General features: G+C 31.9%; 1 protein-coding gene across 1 annotated transcript in view; it reads right to left on the reverse strand.

The window, feature by feature from the left end:
- Positions 1 to 7,465: 7,465 nt before the first annotated feature.
- LOC143072694 (uncharacterized) overlaps positions 7,466 to 19,316 on the reverse strand; it is a 92,103-nt gene continuing 80,252 nt past the window's right edge. The window contains exons 93-104 of the mRNA XM_076247767.1: positions 18,971 to 19,075; positions 18,117 to 18,257; positions 16,569 to 16,757; positions 15,914 to 16,061; positions 15,406 to 15,569; positions 14,422 to 14,691; positions 13,820 to 14,102; positions 12,810 to 13,142; positions 11,985 to 12,288; positions 11,029 to 11,180; positions 9,961 to 10,100; positions 7,466 to 9,395 (exon numbers count right to left, since the gene is read on the reverse strand). Coding sequence (XP_076103882.1) covers positions 9,069 to 9,395; positions 9,961 to 10,100; positions 11,029 to 11,180; positions 11,985 to 12,288; positions 12,810 to 13,142; positions 13,820 to 14,102; positions 14,422 to 14,691; positions 15,406 to 15,569; positions 15,914 to 16,061; positions 16,569 to 16,757; positions 18,117 to 18,257; positions 18,971 to 19,075 — 2,556 coding nt within the window. The 3' untranslated portion in view covers positions 7,466 to 9,068. The remainder of the gene's footprint in view (positions 9,396 to 9,960; positions 10,101 to 11,028; positions 11,181 to 11,984; positions 12,289 to 12,809; positions 13,143 to 13,819; positions 14,103 to 14,421; positions 14,692 to 15,405; positions 15,570 to 15,913; positions 16,062 to 16,568; positions 16,758 to 18,116; positions 18,258 to 18,970; positions 19,076 to 19,316) is intronic.

Consider the following 19,316-nt stretch of genomic DNA (forward strand, 5'->3'; position numbering starts at 1 on the left):
CAATCTTTTTATAGGCACATATTGGCAGTGGCTATTTGACCGGCCCCGTCAAAATAGAAAAAAATGCTACTTTGCCGGCACTGAATAAAACTGTTGATTGATGTGATTAGTAGAAAATAAAAAGGCTAAATAATAATTTAAAATCATTTTATCCGGCACAATATCAAGCAAAAAAAAAATAATACACGGTACAATAAATGAATAAAAATAAGATATTGAAGATGTTCATAAATAAATAATTCATAACTTTATAATATTAATTAAAAGCATGAAAACACATTTGTCAGTGTTTGTAAATGTATATACACATTATTAAATATAATTTTTCTAAAATATTTATAAAAAAGGTTGATTTTCAAATCTGTGTAAAATCTATGGTTTAAATATCCTGCCATGTGATAAAAAAAAAGTGCTATGTAAAACTACATCATAAAACACCGTTACAGACAATATTAAAAGTTGTTTGCCACGAATTTCAATTGGGCACATGATTTAACATTTGCATTTGTTACAACTTGACCTTTGGCAATTGTTTTAGTCTAGCACAAGATAAATGTTGCCACTCCAAACAGGAACTACACATTACACTGACTTTCTTTGAATCTACGCCATGTGTGCATATATGTTACATATGTAGATAGGATTCTTTTTCTTCTCTTTAAATACGCTCTGAATAGCTTCCCATGCATCTTTTTGACAATATTATACTTTTTAATTGAATCGTTGTTTACAATTGAGTTCAAACAAGAGGCAGTTAAAAGTTCAGGTCTTGTTTCAACTTGTTCCTCGGTTATTAAAATCAAGTCATTGGACAAAAGTGAGTTCCCAGCCATGTCCTATCATTTCAACTAAAATCAATATTTTTCAAAAAACTATTACCAAGTAAACATATGACTGGTTTACATCAAATAAATACCACAAGATGTAGTCTAAGAAATGTTTAAAGTTTCATTGTTTATATTTGGACAGGGTATCATTCATGCTCATTTTAATTTTCTGACGAGGTGAACAGAAAGTAAAATATTTCTTGAAAAGCTCTAGCTACTAGTATGTATTCTAATCAAATTTAAATCGTTAAAATTTGTTTTTTTGTTTAACCCATCAGATAAGGAAAATAAACCTCATGAAAACTATGGCCAAATAAACAATAAAACTGCAGACATTTCTTCATATTATTGTATCTATTTTTATAAAAATTGCTCATAAAATTACTTGGTTTTATTTTTTTTGAAAAATATCGATTTTGGTCGAAATGATAAGACATTTTTTGAGTGGGAACTTTTGTCCTATGAGTGTATATTCAAGTTGATAGTTAAAAGTTTAAGTGTTTATATAAGTAACAGTAACAAAAGTTATTAAATATAAATCTTAATTTTGATATTTAATCATTATTCTTACATTTTTATTTTAGTGAGATATAATTTAATCAGAGCCGGCAAAATAGCATTTTTTCTATTTTGCCGGTGCCCGCGGTCAAATAGCCACTGCCCTTTTTATAAGCGTTAGAATAACGAGGAGGTCCTTTTGTGATGTTTTGAAACCACTCCAAATCAGTATTTCTAATAAATGAACTTTTATGAGGATTTTTAACTTAGCATTATATTTCAATGAATATGATATGGACCTCCGCTTTGTCCATTTTCACTCAGTTTAACGAATGGGCCCTCTGTTTATTTTAAACAAGTGGTCATTCCGGTCCATTAAATTCGTAAAAATAAGCACCTTTTTCTTTCAATTTGTCACTCCACTAGTAAACATGTATGTTAGAAACTTAGATTGCATGGCATGTTTGTGTGAATATTGTATGATCTTTGAGATTTATGGTAATTTATATGCTCTATATGGGCCCTTTGGTTAATAGGAATAAAGATATCGATAAGTCGAAAACAAACTGACACCCACAACGCCATGGCTAAAACAAAACAAAAAAGACCAACAGACAGACAATAACTCACAAAACACATATTAGAAAACTAAAGACTGAGCAACAAAACCCCCACCAAAAAACTGGGGGTGATCTCAGGTGCTCCAGCAGGGTAAGCAGATTCTTTTACAATTGTGGCAGCCGTCGTGTTGCTCATGTTAGTACGAACTCTGTAACACGTCTTATACGGTAAGTCACATTCGGTAAAGGGGACATGATAGTCTTTGGGAACATATCTGCTATCTTCTGGAAAACAGATATTCAATAGCGATCAACCACCACGTGATGGCGTCCGAAAAACTTCACCATTTGCAGCTCTTGGCTTTACTTTATTATAGCTTCCTTGTGAGCAACCATCCTCTACCAAGGAACTTGTGATAGGAAATACAAGCCCTGGCATATCGTATCAACTAGGAGATATATACTCTGTATATAGCCGCTGCTGGAATGCTGCTACATAGAAATAGAAAGTTTACAATTTGGAAGCTGAAATCATCTCACTTGTCGTAAAGTTTGGTTTTCAACCTACCCTCATGTAATTTTACAAATGGTCAAACTTAAGGTCCAAATGGTCAAAAATTAAACTTAGTTTGATTAAAACAAAAATTGAAAAAGATTTCTTGGGGTTCTTTAATATGCTGAATCTAAATATGTATTTTTTTTTTTATTATGGGTCCAGTTTTTAATCAGAACCAAATTGGGGTCAACATTAATCTTTGCTTGATTTCAACAATAATTGAATATATGGGGTTCTTTGATATGCTGAATTTAAATGTGTATTAAAAGTTTTTGGATTTTTGGCCCAGATTTCGAATTGGTCCACATTGAGGTCCAAAGGGTCCAAAATTAAACTTAGTTTGATTACATCAAAAATTCAATTATTTGGGTTATTGATATGCCTAATCAAACGGAGTATTTTTCCGATTCTAAATTTTTGGTCCCATTTTAAAATTTGTCTACATTAAGGTCCAAAGGGTCCAAAATTAAACTTAGTTTGATAACAACATTAATTGAATTCTTGGGGTTCTTTGATATGCTGAATCTAAACATGTATTCAGATTTTGGATTATGGGTCCGGTTTTCAAGTTGATCCAAATCGGGGTCCAAAATTAAATTTTGTTTGATTTCAACAAAAATTGAATATATGGGGTTCTTTGATATGCTGAATCTAACCATGTATATAGATTTTTGATTTTTGGGCCCTGTTATCAAATTGGTTCATATTGAGGTCATAAGGGTCCAAAATTGAACTTTGTTTGATTTCAACAAAAAATGAATATATGGGGTTCTTTGATATGCTGAATCTAACTGTGTATTTAAATTTCAATTTTTGGTCACATTTCCACTACATTAAGGTCCAAAGGGTCCAAAATTAAACTAAATTTAAGTGAGTTAATTTAATTTCTTAAAAAAATGAATTCTTGGGGTTCTTTGATATGCTGAATCTAACCATGTATTTAGGTTTTTGATATTGGACCATAAATGGTAAAGGTCCAATTTAAAATTTTTAAGTTCTTAGACCACATTCATTCTGTGTCAGAAACCTGTGTTGTGTCAAATATTTAATCACAATCCAAATTCAAAGCTGTATCAAGCTTGAATGTTGTGTCCATACTTGTCCCACCTTTTTCAGTGTTCTACCTCTGCGGTCGTAGCAAGCTGTGCCTGCAGAGCATTTATTTTTACATACAGAAAGTACCTTTTCCAAGTCATATATAAGGAATATGATACGTAGTTGTTTTCCATTCATTTGATGTGTTTGGGTATTTGATTTTGCCTTTAATAAGGAACTTTCCGTTTTGAATTTTCTGTGGGGTTCTTTTTTTTATTGTTATTTTACTTTTTAAAATTAACTAATTATGTATTGATATAAAGTTTGTGACACTTAATGTTCTACAGCCTGTCGATACTTGTATTTTTGGAATTGCAATGAACAAGGACATGTTTTCCTAGGCTGTTGATGTCGTCTTTTAGAGAGGTTAAGTTAGCTTTTTAATTTTGTAAATTGATTAGGGAATTTTGTTTTGAATTTAGTTATTTTTGTGATTTTACCTTTTATACTAAATTTAATAAACTCACATAGATTCATTTTTTATAGGGACAAATTACTAATCTAAGTATGGCCATTTGGCCTGGCAATTTTTGTTTAGAAAAATACAAGGTTCCAAGCATTAGCATTTCGTTTGGTTCATGATATGATGTTAATAACTCATTTACTTTGAAAACTTGTGGAGGATTTGGTACTAGATGGTTCCTGTGAAACATAGCAAAACTAGACAACGAATACTTAGATGGCCTTGGCAGAGGTAATCTTTGATTTTTGTTGGCAAATTTTTCGAAAACCTTCTTGTTTGTTTCAAAAAATTATTTGAAGAGTAACATGATTTGAAGACAATTACTATGGATTCATTTATTTTGTGGGTTTCAATTTTCGTGGATAAAGGAAAACTTGTATGTTCATGGATATTTATTTTTGTGGTTTCGCCAATGTTTGCATACAAGCGTATAGCAAATTTGTCATTCGTTGAACATTTTATTTCATGGTTAACCCATACCCATGAAATCCATGAAAATTGGTATCCAACGAATATAAATGAATCCACAGTATAATATAACGCTGATCAGGTGGCAAACTTTAGTGGGAACACTGGCCCCGGAACAGTTACCTTTGAAAACTATGAAAGATCTTGGGTTGAAGTCATAAAACTTTGCTCAGTGCTCGAAACATGAAATCCAGCATTTTGATTGGTTGATTCTTGAGTCTGAGTACAAAAATCGTGCTCGAAAGTTTTATGACCGCAAGGCCAGATGTTAATATTCTCTTAAAAATACCTTGCCACTTGTAACAATACTAAACATTAGTGTTGTATTTTTAAAAAAGGAAGGTGAAAGATCCCAAACCGATATTCAAACTCATAATTTGGAAAACAAACTGACAATGCCATGGCAAAAATAGAAAACAGCATATAGACAAACCAAAGAACACATAGAAAACAAGAGTGTGAAATGAGCCCTGCCAAAAACCAGGTTATCTTTGGTGCTTTGAAGGGTAAGAGGAATCTGTTCTTCAGATGGCACCATGTTGTTGAAGGGTAAGAGGAATCTGTTCTTCAGATGGCACCATGTTGTTGAAGGGTAAGAGGAATCTGTTCTTCAGATGGCACCATGTTGTTGAAGGGTAAGAGGAATCTGTTCTTCAGATGGCACCATGTTGTTGAAGGGTAAGAGGAATCTGTTCTTCAGATGGCACCATGTTGTTGAAGGGTAAGAGGAATCTGTTCTTCAGATGGCACCATGTTGTTGAAGGGTAAGAGGAATTTGTTCTTCAGATGGCACCATGTTGTTGAAGGGTAAGAGGAATCTGTTCTTCAGATGGCACCATGTTGTTGAAGGGTAAGAGGAATCTGTTCAGCATATCAAAGAACCCCAAGAATTCAATTTTTGTTTTAATCAAACTAAGTTTAATTTTTGACCATTTGGACCTTAATTTAGACCAATTTGAAAACGGGACCAAAAATTAAAATCAAACAAAGTTAAATATTGGACCCTATTTGGACCAACTTGAAAACTGGGCCCACTATCAAAAATCTGTATTTAATTCTTTTATTATGGGTCCAGTTTTCAATCAGAACCAAATTGGGGTAAAAATTAAACTTTGCTTGATTTCAACAATAATTGAATATATGGGGTTCTTTGATATGCTGAATTTAACTGTGTATTAAGTTTTTGGATTTTGGGCCCCGATTTCGAATTGGTCCACATTGAGGTCCAAAGGGTCCAAAATTAAACTTTGTTTGATTACATCAAAAATTCAATTATTTGGGTTCTTGATATGCCTAATCAAACCATGTATTTCGATTCTAAATTTTTGGTCCCGTTTAAAAATTTGTCTACATTAAGATTCAAAGGGTCCAAAATTAAACTTAGTTTGATAACAACAACAATTGAATTCTTGGGCTTCTTTGATATGCTGAATCTAAACATGTATTTAGATTTTGGATTATGGGTCCAGTTTTCAAGTTGATCCAAATCGGGGTCCAAAATTAAATTTTGTTTGATTTCAACAAAAATTGAATATATGGGGTCCTTTGATATGCTGAATCTAACCATGTTTATAGATTTTTGATTTTTGGGCCCTGTTATCAAATTGGTCCATATTGAGGTCATAAGGGTCCAAAATTAAACTTTGTTTGATTTCAACAAAAAATGAAAATATGGGGTTCTTTGATATGCCGAATCTAACTGTGTATTTAAATTTCAATCTTTGGTCATATTTCCACTACATTAAGGTCCAAAGGGTCCAAAATTGAATTATTGGGGTTCTTTGTTATGCTGAATCTAAACATGTTCTTCAGATGGCACCATGTTGTTGAAGGGTAAGAGGAATTTGTTCTTCAGATGGCACCATGTTGTTGAAGGGTAAGAGGAATCTGTTCTTCAGATGGCACCATGTTGTTGAAGGGTAAGAGGAATCTGTTCTTCAGATGGCACAGATGGAAAAAAGTATTGCAACAACAAATTGAAATTCAAATTAAAAAAACACTTTTTATTTTTTTGTTAAATAATTTGTTGAAATATAACTAGTTAAACATTTTTTAATATCACCTGAGCTTAATCAATAAATATCGACTCTATCAGTTCTTATCTGCACATGCAGCAACTGTACTCGTAAACACTAAAACAGATGTTTTGATCCTCATTGTTTTCAACACTTAAAATAACCAAGTTTATAAATTTATGTTATTGACACCTTGTAATTGGTCATCCACAACTCATAACTGCAGCAAGATGGCAGATATCCAGCATGGGGGAAGCAGGTATGTCGCTGTGATAATTGCACGTATTGTTGGTCATCACCATTCCACTACAAGTCGTTTGGAGAATAAAAATCAGGCAAGAAACGATGTTAAAGACCTTCCGAGGTCAAGGAGACCCCCTATAACATCTGCTAGGGAAAATAAAGCATAATGAAGGTTGGTCAGAAGGAAACCCATTGCAAACAATACAATCCTAAAAAGAGAATGATGACCATACATGAGCCTTTAAACAAGAATTGTTCCAGATCGGCTAATCGCTACTGGTTATCGTGCGATAATACCATTTCGGGGACCTTTGCCTACGAACAGACACACATATGCCCGTATCCAATATAATGCAGAGCTCGCCAAAGTTGGAAATAAGCGTCGTGGAGGAAGATCCATTGTTTCAATGGAATTCGGTTTATCTTCCTTGACGCAATCGTAGCCCGAATTTGAACCATATCGAGCATATATGGGACACTATTGGGCGTTAAGTGCATGAATGGACACCCCAGTTCAAACAAGTCATGAAATAAACAATACCCTTTGTCAAGAATGAATGCTGCTAGCTTAGCAACAAATTAGTCGACTTATGGCAGGACATAGGAAGCAAGTTGAACAAAGGTTTGCTTGGCATGCTTTTAAAAAAGAGCTGTAAGCTTTCATATTTTTTTACCAATGCTGTGTGACATAATATTTTTCTACTTGTTTTAAAAAAGACTGATTCAAAGACAAACAAAAATATGGGAAAAAATATTTATTTATCAACAAATTAAATGGTAACATACATGCAGAGACATTATAAAAGTGACAAATAGGAAAGACTTTGATTAATCTCTAAACCAATCATATTGCAATTATTTTAAATTCATGAGGGTATAGAGGTATTAGTGGTTTCAAAATTTAAAAGAAAAAAAAATCAGTAATATTAAATTTACACTATAATGAAAATATTTAACCTAGATACAATAAAATCTAATAAAAAAACTAATTTAGAAATATTTCAGGAAGACCAAAGTCAGTGATACCAAAATTTTGATTAATTTTTACGATTTCTAATCTGTGAAAATGTCAACATTGTGCATATGAAAAGGGACAAGTATTGCACATTTTTATGCTTATTAATAACAATTAAAACAGAAACAGAAATAAAATATTGCCACCTAAATAAGATTATATACAAATACAAGACATTCAAATAAGAAAATTAAAATGGCATCGAGAAATTAATCAAATCTGAATGCAATATAATATGAATAATGTACAATATAAAAATGTAAATTTGGACGGTTCAAAGGTCAATAAAGTAATGGAATGTACATTTCAAAATATACAGCATAATAAAGAGTAATCTCGGATAATAATGTAAAAAATATGATCAGTAAAATGATAAAAAAATTATAATTTTCAAATTTAAGCTTTGTGAGCATTTTTACCTGAAAATTGAACATGCCCTATCTATAATTTCTTATCAAAAAGAGACAAACAATAATAATTTATTTAATTGAAAGCTTACATACAACTTACTGAAAAGTGAGGAATCTTGTCATAATCTTTGTGGAATCTTTCTTATAACAATTCAAAAGATAGAATTACACAACTGATTTCATATGACAACAAAAACCACATCTTTATTCAGGGATAACTTGCATAATAAAAAAAAAGATGTAAAGAAATTTTTAAATTATTTAAGAATATGTAACTGATCCTGACTAATTAACTTAATAAAATATACCTTAATAAGACTGCCATTACATAGGAATGGTGACGAATAAATATTTGAAAGATAAGGCACTCTCTTTTATGATTGTCAGAATTCTGGACGGAAATCAAGATTACTCTTATATCATGCAAGACAACATATAAAAATATTAAAAAATGGATGGAATTAACTACAATTTTATCACAGCTTCGCTTATTAGTATCTATTAAATTACGATAAATAATTCTATATAAATATTTTTAAAAAAAGGTAATTTTCTTCTCATTATAAATAATGTCGTCACGATAATTGTTAATTAGAGCTTTTCAGATGATAAACTACAAGCATTATATAATAAATTTATAAATGAGAAATTGTTAAATCCATGATAAATTGATAAAAAATATGTAAATTAGCGTCATGTCTCACACCAGATTATTCATCAATTTTAATCGTTATAGTCTGAATCAATCAACTACATTGTCATGATCTTGATTTTTAAATTACAAAACAGCTAAATGTTAAAATAGTGAAATTTTTTAAAAATTCACATATTTGTTCCATGGATATACATTATAACAAAACTTGTATGTATATAACAAACATAATGCATAGTTTGATGTCAATTCAGATGATGAGAAGTTTATTTCTTGGACTTCTTCCCAGATTTTGGTATTTTATCTTCATATCTTTCTGGTTCTATAGTCGATACAGTCTTCTGTTCCATTTTCTTTAAACATTCATCAATTTTTTCAGCGGTTTGTTTCTTTTGGATTTCAAGCTTGGATATTCTTTCTTTGTAAGTAGCCATTTTTTCAGTGGTATCACTAGATTGTTGTTTGCCTGACTTTCCATCAGACCCGGCTGACAGCTCTTCTAGTGCTTTGGAACTGTCCTGCAGTTCTACGAGTTCTTTATTAATTGTGGTGAAATCTTCACACAGATTGTCATAGGCATCATGTAATGATTCCTAAAAGGCAAATAATTTTGTTTTTTAATGATATAAGTTCATTCAAATCTGTTTACTTAAAAAAGTTTAATTGAATTTCTATGGAAATTGTATTTACATGTATAAACTAGAGGTATAATCTCAGGAATCCCCCTTTTATCAAGTACTTTTCAGTGGCAGATCCAGGGGGGGGGGGGGTTCCGGGGGTTGGAACCCCCATTTTTTTTGGACGACCAATGCATTTGAATGGGAATATATAGTTGGAACCCCCCCTTTCTCCTGGGTTGGGACCCCTTTTAAAAATGGCTGGATCCGCCCCTGCTTTTAAATACATAAATGCAATAAACTAAAATGATGTATATTAAAAGTTAAACAAACATTAAACATCCTTTTTCTTAACATGAATACAAAAGCAGAACATCTGCATACCTTTTGTTTTTTAACTGATGCTGGCACAAGGTGAGCTTTTATTCTTATTTTCAATCATAAAAACCTCTTTAAAAAAAAAAATCATGTTTTAATACAATGACCTCTCTAAAATATTATTAATATTGCATTCCTCAAAGACATATATATCAGTACTAACCTGAGTATCTGTTGGTTGTACTGGTTGTTCTGGTTCCTGGTCTGGATCTTGCCTGTTGACAAATGTCTGCCACAAGGCATGTCCTGTCATGTTTGCTGTTACAAAATTCATTGGTGGCTGTGGTACTGATGAAGCAGTATCTGAATAATAAATATTTATCAACTTGTTAAAGATGGAACTTTTCATTGGCATCAAAAGAGGGGCGAAAGATACCAGAGGAACAGTCAAATTCATAAATCTAAAATAAACTGACAATGCCATGGCTTAAAATGAAAAAGACAAACAGAAAAATAAAAGTACAAAAGAAACAACATAGAAAACTAAAGACTGAGCCACATGAAGCCCACCAAAAACTGGGAGTGATCTCAGGTGCTCTGTAAGGGTAAGCAGATCCTTCTCCATATGTGGCACCCATCAACTTAATTTACAAATCTTTAAAAATTCATTTGGTAAAGACTTTGGATGCATTTGGATGATATGATAATAGTTTAACTAGCGGCAAAATGTTCTTAAAAGAATTTCTACTATCATCGAAAAGTGTCCACATTCACATATATACTATTTTCCTCAAAACAGAAAATCAGCTGGTTATCCTTAGACAATAATTGTTATACCAATGAACAGGAATAGAAATTTTCATGCTATTATCATTAAATATCATGCAATTTTTCAATTTTACAACTATTTACAACTTACATGTGCTCTGAGAATGTGTTATGACAATTTCAATATTTCATACATTTCTCAGTAGTAGATGCAGTGTATGAAAAAATTTGGTGGGGTCATAATTTTTAATTATTGCAAAATTAGTCTAGAATGTATCAAGGCAATTATAAAAATTATGTTTGCAATTTTATGATAAAAAACTAAACTGTTCAATTAAAGTGTGGAGGGGGGTTTAATTTGCTTCTGCCATTTGAAAACTTTTTGGGGCCCACTGACTACCTAAGAGGGGACCCGCTTCAGTCATGCTTTAGTGATTCCCTATATAATAACCCAAATTTTTCGCAGAAAAGTAAGGGCTGGGGCTCCCTCTTAATCCTGCTGATCTATGCTACTATGACATACCTGTAGTAGAGTATTTATGACTGAGTTCTCCAAGACTGGCGTCTACTGATGGTGCAACTCCTTGAGACTTGGACTGTTTTAATTTGTCTTCTTCTTCACCCAACATGGATACAAGCTTGCTGGATGCTGAGAAACTTGAGAATTTGGCTAATCTATAAATAAAAGATGTCAGATTTAGTAAAAGTCAAGAATGAGTATATATATAACAAATTCTTTTCAAATTATAAAAATTCATTATACAAATGAGTTTTCAGTCGCGTTTCTTTAAAAATCAAATGGAAAAATGGAACTAAAGTATGTCTATAAACTCTGCAGTAGGGTAATGTGCACGGAACAAAAAAATAATGTTTGAGTCTAAATTATTAATTGAAATAATATAGTTTGTTTAATATCCTAGAGTATGACTAAATATTTGTTTGGTCATTCTTTTATTGCCTATGAGCTATAGTCGTTTTCTGACTTTATTTGCAAAACAAACTTTATTTGTGGTTTTTTTTTGTGCTACTCCTTTATAATTTTGGGATAATTTTCTTATACTTCAAATAATTTTTTGTCATCCTATGGTTATTTGACAATTTATTTTTATAAATTAACATATCCAAGATTATGCCCATTTCTTTCCAACAACAGCACAATATCATTATCAAACAGGGTATGCAGAACTATAACAATTTTTTTATCAATGAAATATTCTTTTCTATTAATAAGAATACATAGATATAGGAAGATGAGGTATGAGTGCCAATGAGACAACTCTCCATCCAAGTCACAATTTATAAAAGTAAACCATTATAGGTCAAAGTACGGTCTTCAACACAGAGCCTTGGCTCACACCGAACAGCAAGCTATAAAGTGCCCCAAAAATTACTAGTGTACTAGTGTAAAGTTTATTTGTAAGTATTTATGCTTTCTTGATGGCAGACTTTCCAGTCTGCTGTTATGAACGATGTAATTACCTCTGCTGCATTCTTTCCTTGTTGAAGTGGACTCCTTCTGTATCTGTACCAGGAAGTAATTTAACATCCAACAAGTCTTCCACTACTTTCATTTTCTCATCTTCTGTGCGACAGTCTCCAAACATTGCCTGCAACAATTGGAGAGCTGCATGTTCTACACTTACTCCTGGATTCTTTTTGGCGAGAGTTTTGGAGATTCCTGATGATTGACGATATCGGGCAAAGAACAAGTCATCACAGACAACGGCCAGCGCTCTGTGATACTCTCTTAAGAAATCAGGATTGCTATCATCCCTCAAATCACCTGCAAACAAAATTCATTAAAAAAAATGTTTTATTTTGGCAGAGTATAAGACTTTTGATATTGAGGTCTAAGCCTTTATAAAAGGTTTTATTTTCTATATTATTGCTGATCTACATAAATTATTCTTATTGCAAAAATTAATCAAACAGATAGGTACTTCATCAAAATGTCCAACCTTACAGTGTTTAATGATAAGGGGAAGTAACCATGAATAGATCTTTAATTGATGTTCTTCAACTAGATAGTTGCACGAAAGTCTTCCTTGATATATAAAGGTGTATGTGCATATAAATTAAAAGATATCAAATTCACTCTACTTTTGTGACTTTAGCAAGTAGAAAACTATCGCGAATATAAAGCTTCCTGAATAGGTCAAACTTGGATTTTTTCTTACTTAACTTCATCAAGTAAATTTAAGAATCACTGCAAAATGGACTAGAAAAGGCTTAACGCGAAATAAAGTATCAGCAAAGATAAGTTGGTTTACAGTAAGTGCATTCTCTGTAGTCTAGTTCACTTACCTGCCATAATGTGAGCCATAGTGTGGACCAGCACAACTATGAAATCACCAACAGTATCCAGTCGTGCTGTCCTGACATACAGGATCCTGTTGTTGGCATCAAAATGGAAGGAGTTTCTATACTGGTTTCTAGCCAGTTCACTACTTGGTGGAATTTTATTAGCTAGTAAAATAGTAACTGGTGCATGCCGACATCTTGAAGCAACAAGATCAGCTACGAAAGAACCAAATTTATACACTACAAATGTTCTAGCATTTAGTTGATTCAAATCGACCGGCTGCAGCACATCATCGCTTCCCCATTCTGAATCCTTATCTTCCTGGAAACCTTTACCTGCAAATATGCAAATATAACACTTATTTTTTAAATTAAAAGTTAAAATTTAGAATAATGTACCACAAGAAAATAACAGAAATATAGATAAGCCCTTCACAACAAAATGTCTCATATTTCAGTGTCAGATGAATGAATAATGGACATTTATGATTAAAAAACCTGGCAGATTACTAATTTGACAAAACTTTCCAGTAATATAGCTGCTTCACTTTGCAGAACATTTAAAAAATTTGACTGAATTGTTTTACATTTGTCTTTTCAGGGCCTTTAAATAGCTGGCTGTGTGGTATGGATTTAACTCATTGTTGCAGGCCATATACTGGTAGTGACCTATACCTATAGTTGTTAACTTTTTTGTCATTTGGTCTCTGGATGAGAGTTGTATCATTGGTCATAACACATCTTCTTATTCTTATATTTATCTTTATGATATTGCCCTTGGTATTTTTGCTTGTAGTACAAGCAAAAATACCAAGGACAATATCATATGTAGTAAACTACTGGTTGACCATCCAATTCCTATAGTTTTGCTATAATTTAACCTTGTATGAAATTTCTACAAAATTTATATTAACTGTAGAAATTTTAAAAACTTTTGACCATTGATAGATAAATCCCAATTCTTTAAACATTATTTTTGTCTATTAATACAAGCAAACAGTCATATGACTTACCTGGTTCCATTGGATGTTTACCAGATTGTTGTGTGTGAGCTCCATTGGCCATTGATTTCTTGATGTCTTCCAATTTCTGGTACATTGGGGAAGCCATCAGCAATGCCATCAGCTCAGCCTCATTCAATGGAGCTGCCATTGAGTAGGACTGGGGAAGGTCTGGTTGTCCTGACGATGAAGGGCCAGTAGTTTTTGTAGTGTCTTCTGCTGCTTGACCTTGAGGTGAAGGTCGTGTAGGCATAGGTACATAACCACTGTTTATCTTCTGTTGCAATGCAATTGCCTGGAAACAAATTACAATACATCAATTTTATAGAAAAGAAAATAAAGAAACATCAGTTTTGTATATGTTTGAAAAATTACACATTATACACTATGGTAAATTTTCCAAGAGTTTATTTGTTGATATCTAGGACAAAACATGTGTATGAGATATTATTTTGGTGTTCTTTTTGTGTCTTTTCTAATGTGCTTAAACCAGTAAATATATTTACAAGAAGTTATATCTTATAATAGATAAATCAAGGAAGCTTAGTGGAAAAATTCCCACATCTACAGTATGCTATTCAATTTGTAAAAATGCTAATTTTTAATATAATTACCTCTTCATTTTTCAGTCTGTTAGATTCTGCCTTCTGTCTCATGTCCATCTCATGTTTCTGATCCTCGCTATTCTCCTTCATTTCTACTTTCTTTGACCTCATTCTCTCCTCTCTTTTCTTCTTCAATCTCTCCTGTAGATTGCTCTGCATTCTGATCTTGTCAGCCTCCATTTTATTAAGTATGCCTTGTAGATCTTTTTCATACTGCTCTATCAATCTCTTTTGATCATCTTCACTGGCTCCTGACTGCTTTAATTTGTCTAGTTCCTCCTATAAATTGTTTAATATCGTTATCTTAATAAATTATATTTCATTGAAGAATTATATTGAACACAATGATTTGAGCAATGATCGGATTTAATTTCACAAAGCATAAATTTTTAAAACCAAAATTAGTAATGTTAAACTAAAAAGTCTTTTTTGCTTTTTAAAATAAATTTCTTTAATTTTACCATCATATTTCTAAACTCATGAAATTTATCTATATAAAATTTCTATCTTGGTATCGATGATAAATTTATTTATGTGTTAATAAGGTATATATAGATTCCACAACTGCAACAAATGTGTAACAATATTTCTCCACTCGAAACAGTTAAATATCAATATTTAAAGCATGAGGTTTGCAGAGTTTTTTTAAATAATTAAAATTTAACTGTTGAGAGTGGAGAAATATCGTAATTCACAAGTTATAGTGATGGAATCTGTTTCTCTTATGATTTTTATCCTTCCTTTTCGGATTTGAAGAAAGTTGTGTACTTTTTATGTGACATCATCAGACATGGTCGCCTTTTTCCATGACATCACAATAGGAAAATCCAGGAGAAACCAAGAAAATTTAACATCACAATAAAACTTCGATCAATCATTTGCTGAGAACAGATTTCTCTTTAGTGAGGAGAAATATTTTTCTCTCACCGATCAAAAAATGTGAAAATTGCACAAAAATAAGAGAAAAAAGTATTCTCTAACAAGAATTTTTACCTTCATCTTCAGTTTTCTTTCCTTTACAAGGTCTTCTTTACGTTTGTTCAATGAGTCAACGTTTTTGTCATGTTTTTCTTTTTCTTTCTGTGTTTCTTGTTCAAGTTGTTTCTCATAGGCCTTCAATTCTGCATCTAGTCTCTTCTTTTCATTCTTCTCAAAATCTGTAATCATCAAATAAAATGTATCTTTTTGTCTTTTCACAATTCAAACAGAATTTTTTAAGCTTGAAATATATTTTCAAATGAAATTATCTTGGAAGTTTTCTGTTTTGTCTCTTTTCATATAGATGATCTTCTAATTAATGCATTTTATTCTGAAAAATTTGACTTCACAAAACACATATCTTATGTCATAATTTGCATCCATGACCCTAGGTCAATCAATTATTAATAAAACAAGATTAAAAATTCTTCTATTAATTTTTGAAAAAAAACACCTTCTAATTAAATAAAATTGTCCAATTTTTTTATATCATTTGGTACTTGTTAGGTAAGGTCTATCTTACCATCTTGTTCTTTCTTTAGTTTGGCTTCTTCTTCTTTGCGTTTCTTCTCCAGATCATGTTTTAATGAGGCCAGTTCCTCAGCACTATTCTCAGCCTCCTTTACTCCATCATGTCCTGGTGAGAATTCCTTCAGAGCTGCAGCAAACTCCTACATAACAAGAAAAAAATGAAAAAAAAATACATAAAGAATTATTTATAACCATATAAAATCAAATCAAAATAGATTTTGTTGCCATTCATAGTTTCCTTCCAAGAAGTGTTTACAGTCATTTAGCCATCTATATTGTGCTATGATAAACAAAAATTAATGGGAATCAAAGAAACAAGATCATGGTCAGGACTTTGGTAAAACTTTGAAATTTCAAATCTCAAAAAATAAAAATATCTCTGCTACATTCAGGCATAAAGTAAAATACCAAAATACCACACTCCAAGGAAAATTTGAAACAGAAAGTCCTTTAACAAATGGCAAAATTAAAAGCTCAACCACATCAAACGAATCGAAAAAAAAAACCCTGTCAAATTCCTGACTTGGTACAGACATTTCATTACATAGAAAATAGTAGATTAAACCTGGTTTTATAGCTAGCCAAACCTCTGACTTGTATGACTTATATTTATTACCTCCTTTAACTGGTACCCATTTGTTAGTTACCTTATAATGTTTCTCCTTAAGGTTCAGTTTAGCTTTGGCATATTCCACTTCCCAATCTGCCAATGCTCCTTTCTCTATATCTTGTTCTTCAGAAGACAATTTCTTATCAAGGGAAGATAACTCTAATTGGTGCTGGTTCAACAACTGGTTCCTCTGGTGTTGTAGTTCTTCTGGACTAAGACCCTTCTTCTACAATTTCAATGTGAACACATTTATAAATAACCAGGGATGAAAGCAAGGATCCGGAAATTTTTTCACCTAATTTCGGTCATTTTCATATAACTTAAAAGTTGGTGCCCCTTTTCAAAAACAGATTGTCAAAATGCTCCTACTCGAAGAATCAACGAACTTGTTTAACTGTTGCATCGCGTTTACTTCATGATTTATCCTACCATTTTCCTAAAATCGATCAAGAGCAATTAAGGGAAGGCAACAGTTTAAGAATAAAATGATTTTAATGACTCAAATTCGTAATTTTCTCAATCATCGCTTACGTTTCTTTCGATTCTGAAGTCGAAATTCAAACCGGATGTAATGCGACAATACTAAAACGAACAATTCCGGACTTATTCCCGGGATTAGTTTTGTTTATAAATCAAATTCACAGGAAAACATTTAACTTTACCTTTAATAGTGTAAGAATATTAATGAAAATAGTTGCACTTGCTTAATTTAGCAAGAAATCATTTTAAATTTACGATTTAGTGTCAAATCTGCGGAAGAGAATTTTAGGCATGCGTATCATAGTAAACAAAGCACGTGTGTTAGTAGTGAAAAAAACTTTTTTCTGCGTAAATTAAATCAAGTTTTAATTTAATTTTAAATCATAATTGACAATTGTCTTAGCTGAAAAGTAATTAAATAATGAAGACAGTTGGTATTGAATTTTAATTTCTTAATAATATTAGTCCGGAGCTTGTGATTAATAGCCAGGTGTGAATTAAAAACACAGGTAAAAAGATTAGCGATCATTAGCCAATAGCTCCCCGAGGCACTAATATAGCTATTAGGAGGGCCCTCAGGATTATAACACTTTACTGGAGTGGCAGTTTAATTACATAAAAACGATAACAAAACAAAAATATGTTTAAAATGGCGATTTGAAACTCAATCTCAACGAAATGACCGAAATTATTTCTGTTGAAAAATAAAATTTGACCTAAATCCCAATAAATGATTTAGGTCTTTTGAGTTTCCAAATCGGTCATGTCTGGCATATATGACCGTTTCCGGACCCTTGGATGAAAGTTATACATAATACTACAGCAATTCAAAAATTCAATAAACCAAAAGTCATTTATTCATTTTTTTCTACAAATTATTTTCACTGGTGGTATTTTTTGAAGTTTGAAGAAATATAAATGTTATGTTCAAAATATTCAAATAACTTAAGCACTTGTTACAATGGTATAAATACAACCTATGCTTGTGTAAACTACTCAATTATATCTGGTGTGTCTATTCCTTTAGATATCTGATTTTTTTAAATTAGCAATTCATCAATTTAAAATCATCAAAGTTAACTTAGGAACATAGAAGAAAACCTACATTTAATGCAGCTAATTCTTCTTGGTGCCTCTTCAGTGTCTGATCTCTTAGTTTATCATATTTATCATGAAGTTTACTTAGAGCATCATCAACCATGATCTTTTTCTTGGCAGCAAACTCTTTGTCCAAATCACTCAACTCCTGTAACCATAGCATACTTATTAGTAACATTACAATCTTGAAGTCAACAGTTTGGACTGTGATTCAAGCATAGTCCTTGCCTCAATGAAGCGATAGGACACAATGTTGATTTTTTCTCAAATTTCAAAAAGAAAATCCTCATTCAGTTTATGAACTGTTTAAAAAGATATTATCTTTAAAAAAAAAAATAGACTAAGAAATATTACCTTTCTACTTGAAAAAAAGAAGAAATCCCTACATTAAACATTTTAATGTTTTATTATGTAAATATTTGTTGACATTTAAAGTAATTTTACGGACGCCATCACGAGTTGGTTGACCGTTATGTAATAACCGTTTCACAAATGATATCGGATATGTTCCTTACGTCGTAACTACAATCCCCTTCCCTTTCATGAATGTGACCTACTGAATTAAGACTATTTACCGGATATGTAATCACATAAGCAACACAAAGGGTGCCACATGTGGAGCAGGATCTGCTTACCCTTCTGGAGCACCCGAGATCACCCCTAGTTTTTGGTGGGGTTCGTGTTGTTTATTCTTTAGCTTTCTATGTTGTGTCATGTGTACTATTGTTTGTCTGTTTGTCTTTTTCATTTTTAGCCATGGCGTTGTCAGTTTTTTTTTTATTTATGAGTTTGACTGTCCCTTTGGTATCTATCATCCCTCTTTTAAAGACTGATAAAATAGAATGTATTATATGATCTTACTTGAGCTTGTCTGTTAGCTAGGACAGCTTTGATGACCTTGTCACTATCCTCTTCCCCATTCTGTTTAATGCCTTCAGCTATAGCTTGTTTCTCTGCACCCTTTGCCTATAAATAAAATGTTACTGTAAAACCTAGATTCTGTTGTAAATGAAACTTTCATATAATGGAAATATAGAAAACCAACTGTGATAGACAGGCACAAATTGACATGAATAGTTATACTATAAATTAAGACATTTTGTGAGGTTTAAATTGTACAAATTATGAACAAGGAGATCACCATTATAATAACTTGCATTCTAAGATTCTTATATCTGAAAAAAAAAATTGTAGATGGAATTTTAAT

This window comes from Mytilus galloprovincialis, chromosome 4, assembly GCF_965363235.1.
Source record: "Mytilus galloprovincialis chromosome 4, xbMytGall1.hap1.1, whole genome shotgun sequence".
Lineage (NCBI taxonomy): Eukaryota > Metazoa > Mollusca > Bivalvia > Mytilida > Mytilidae > Mytilus > Mytilus galloprovincialis.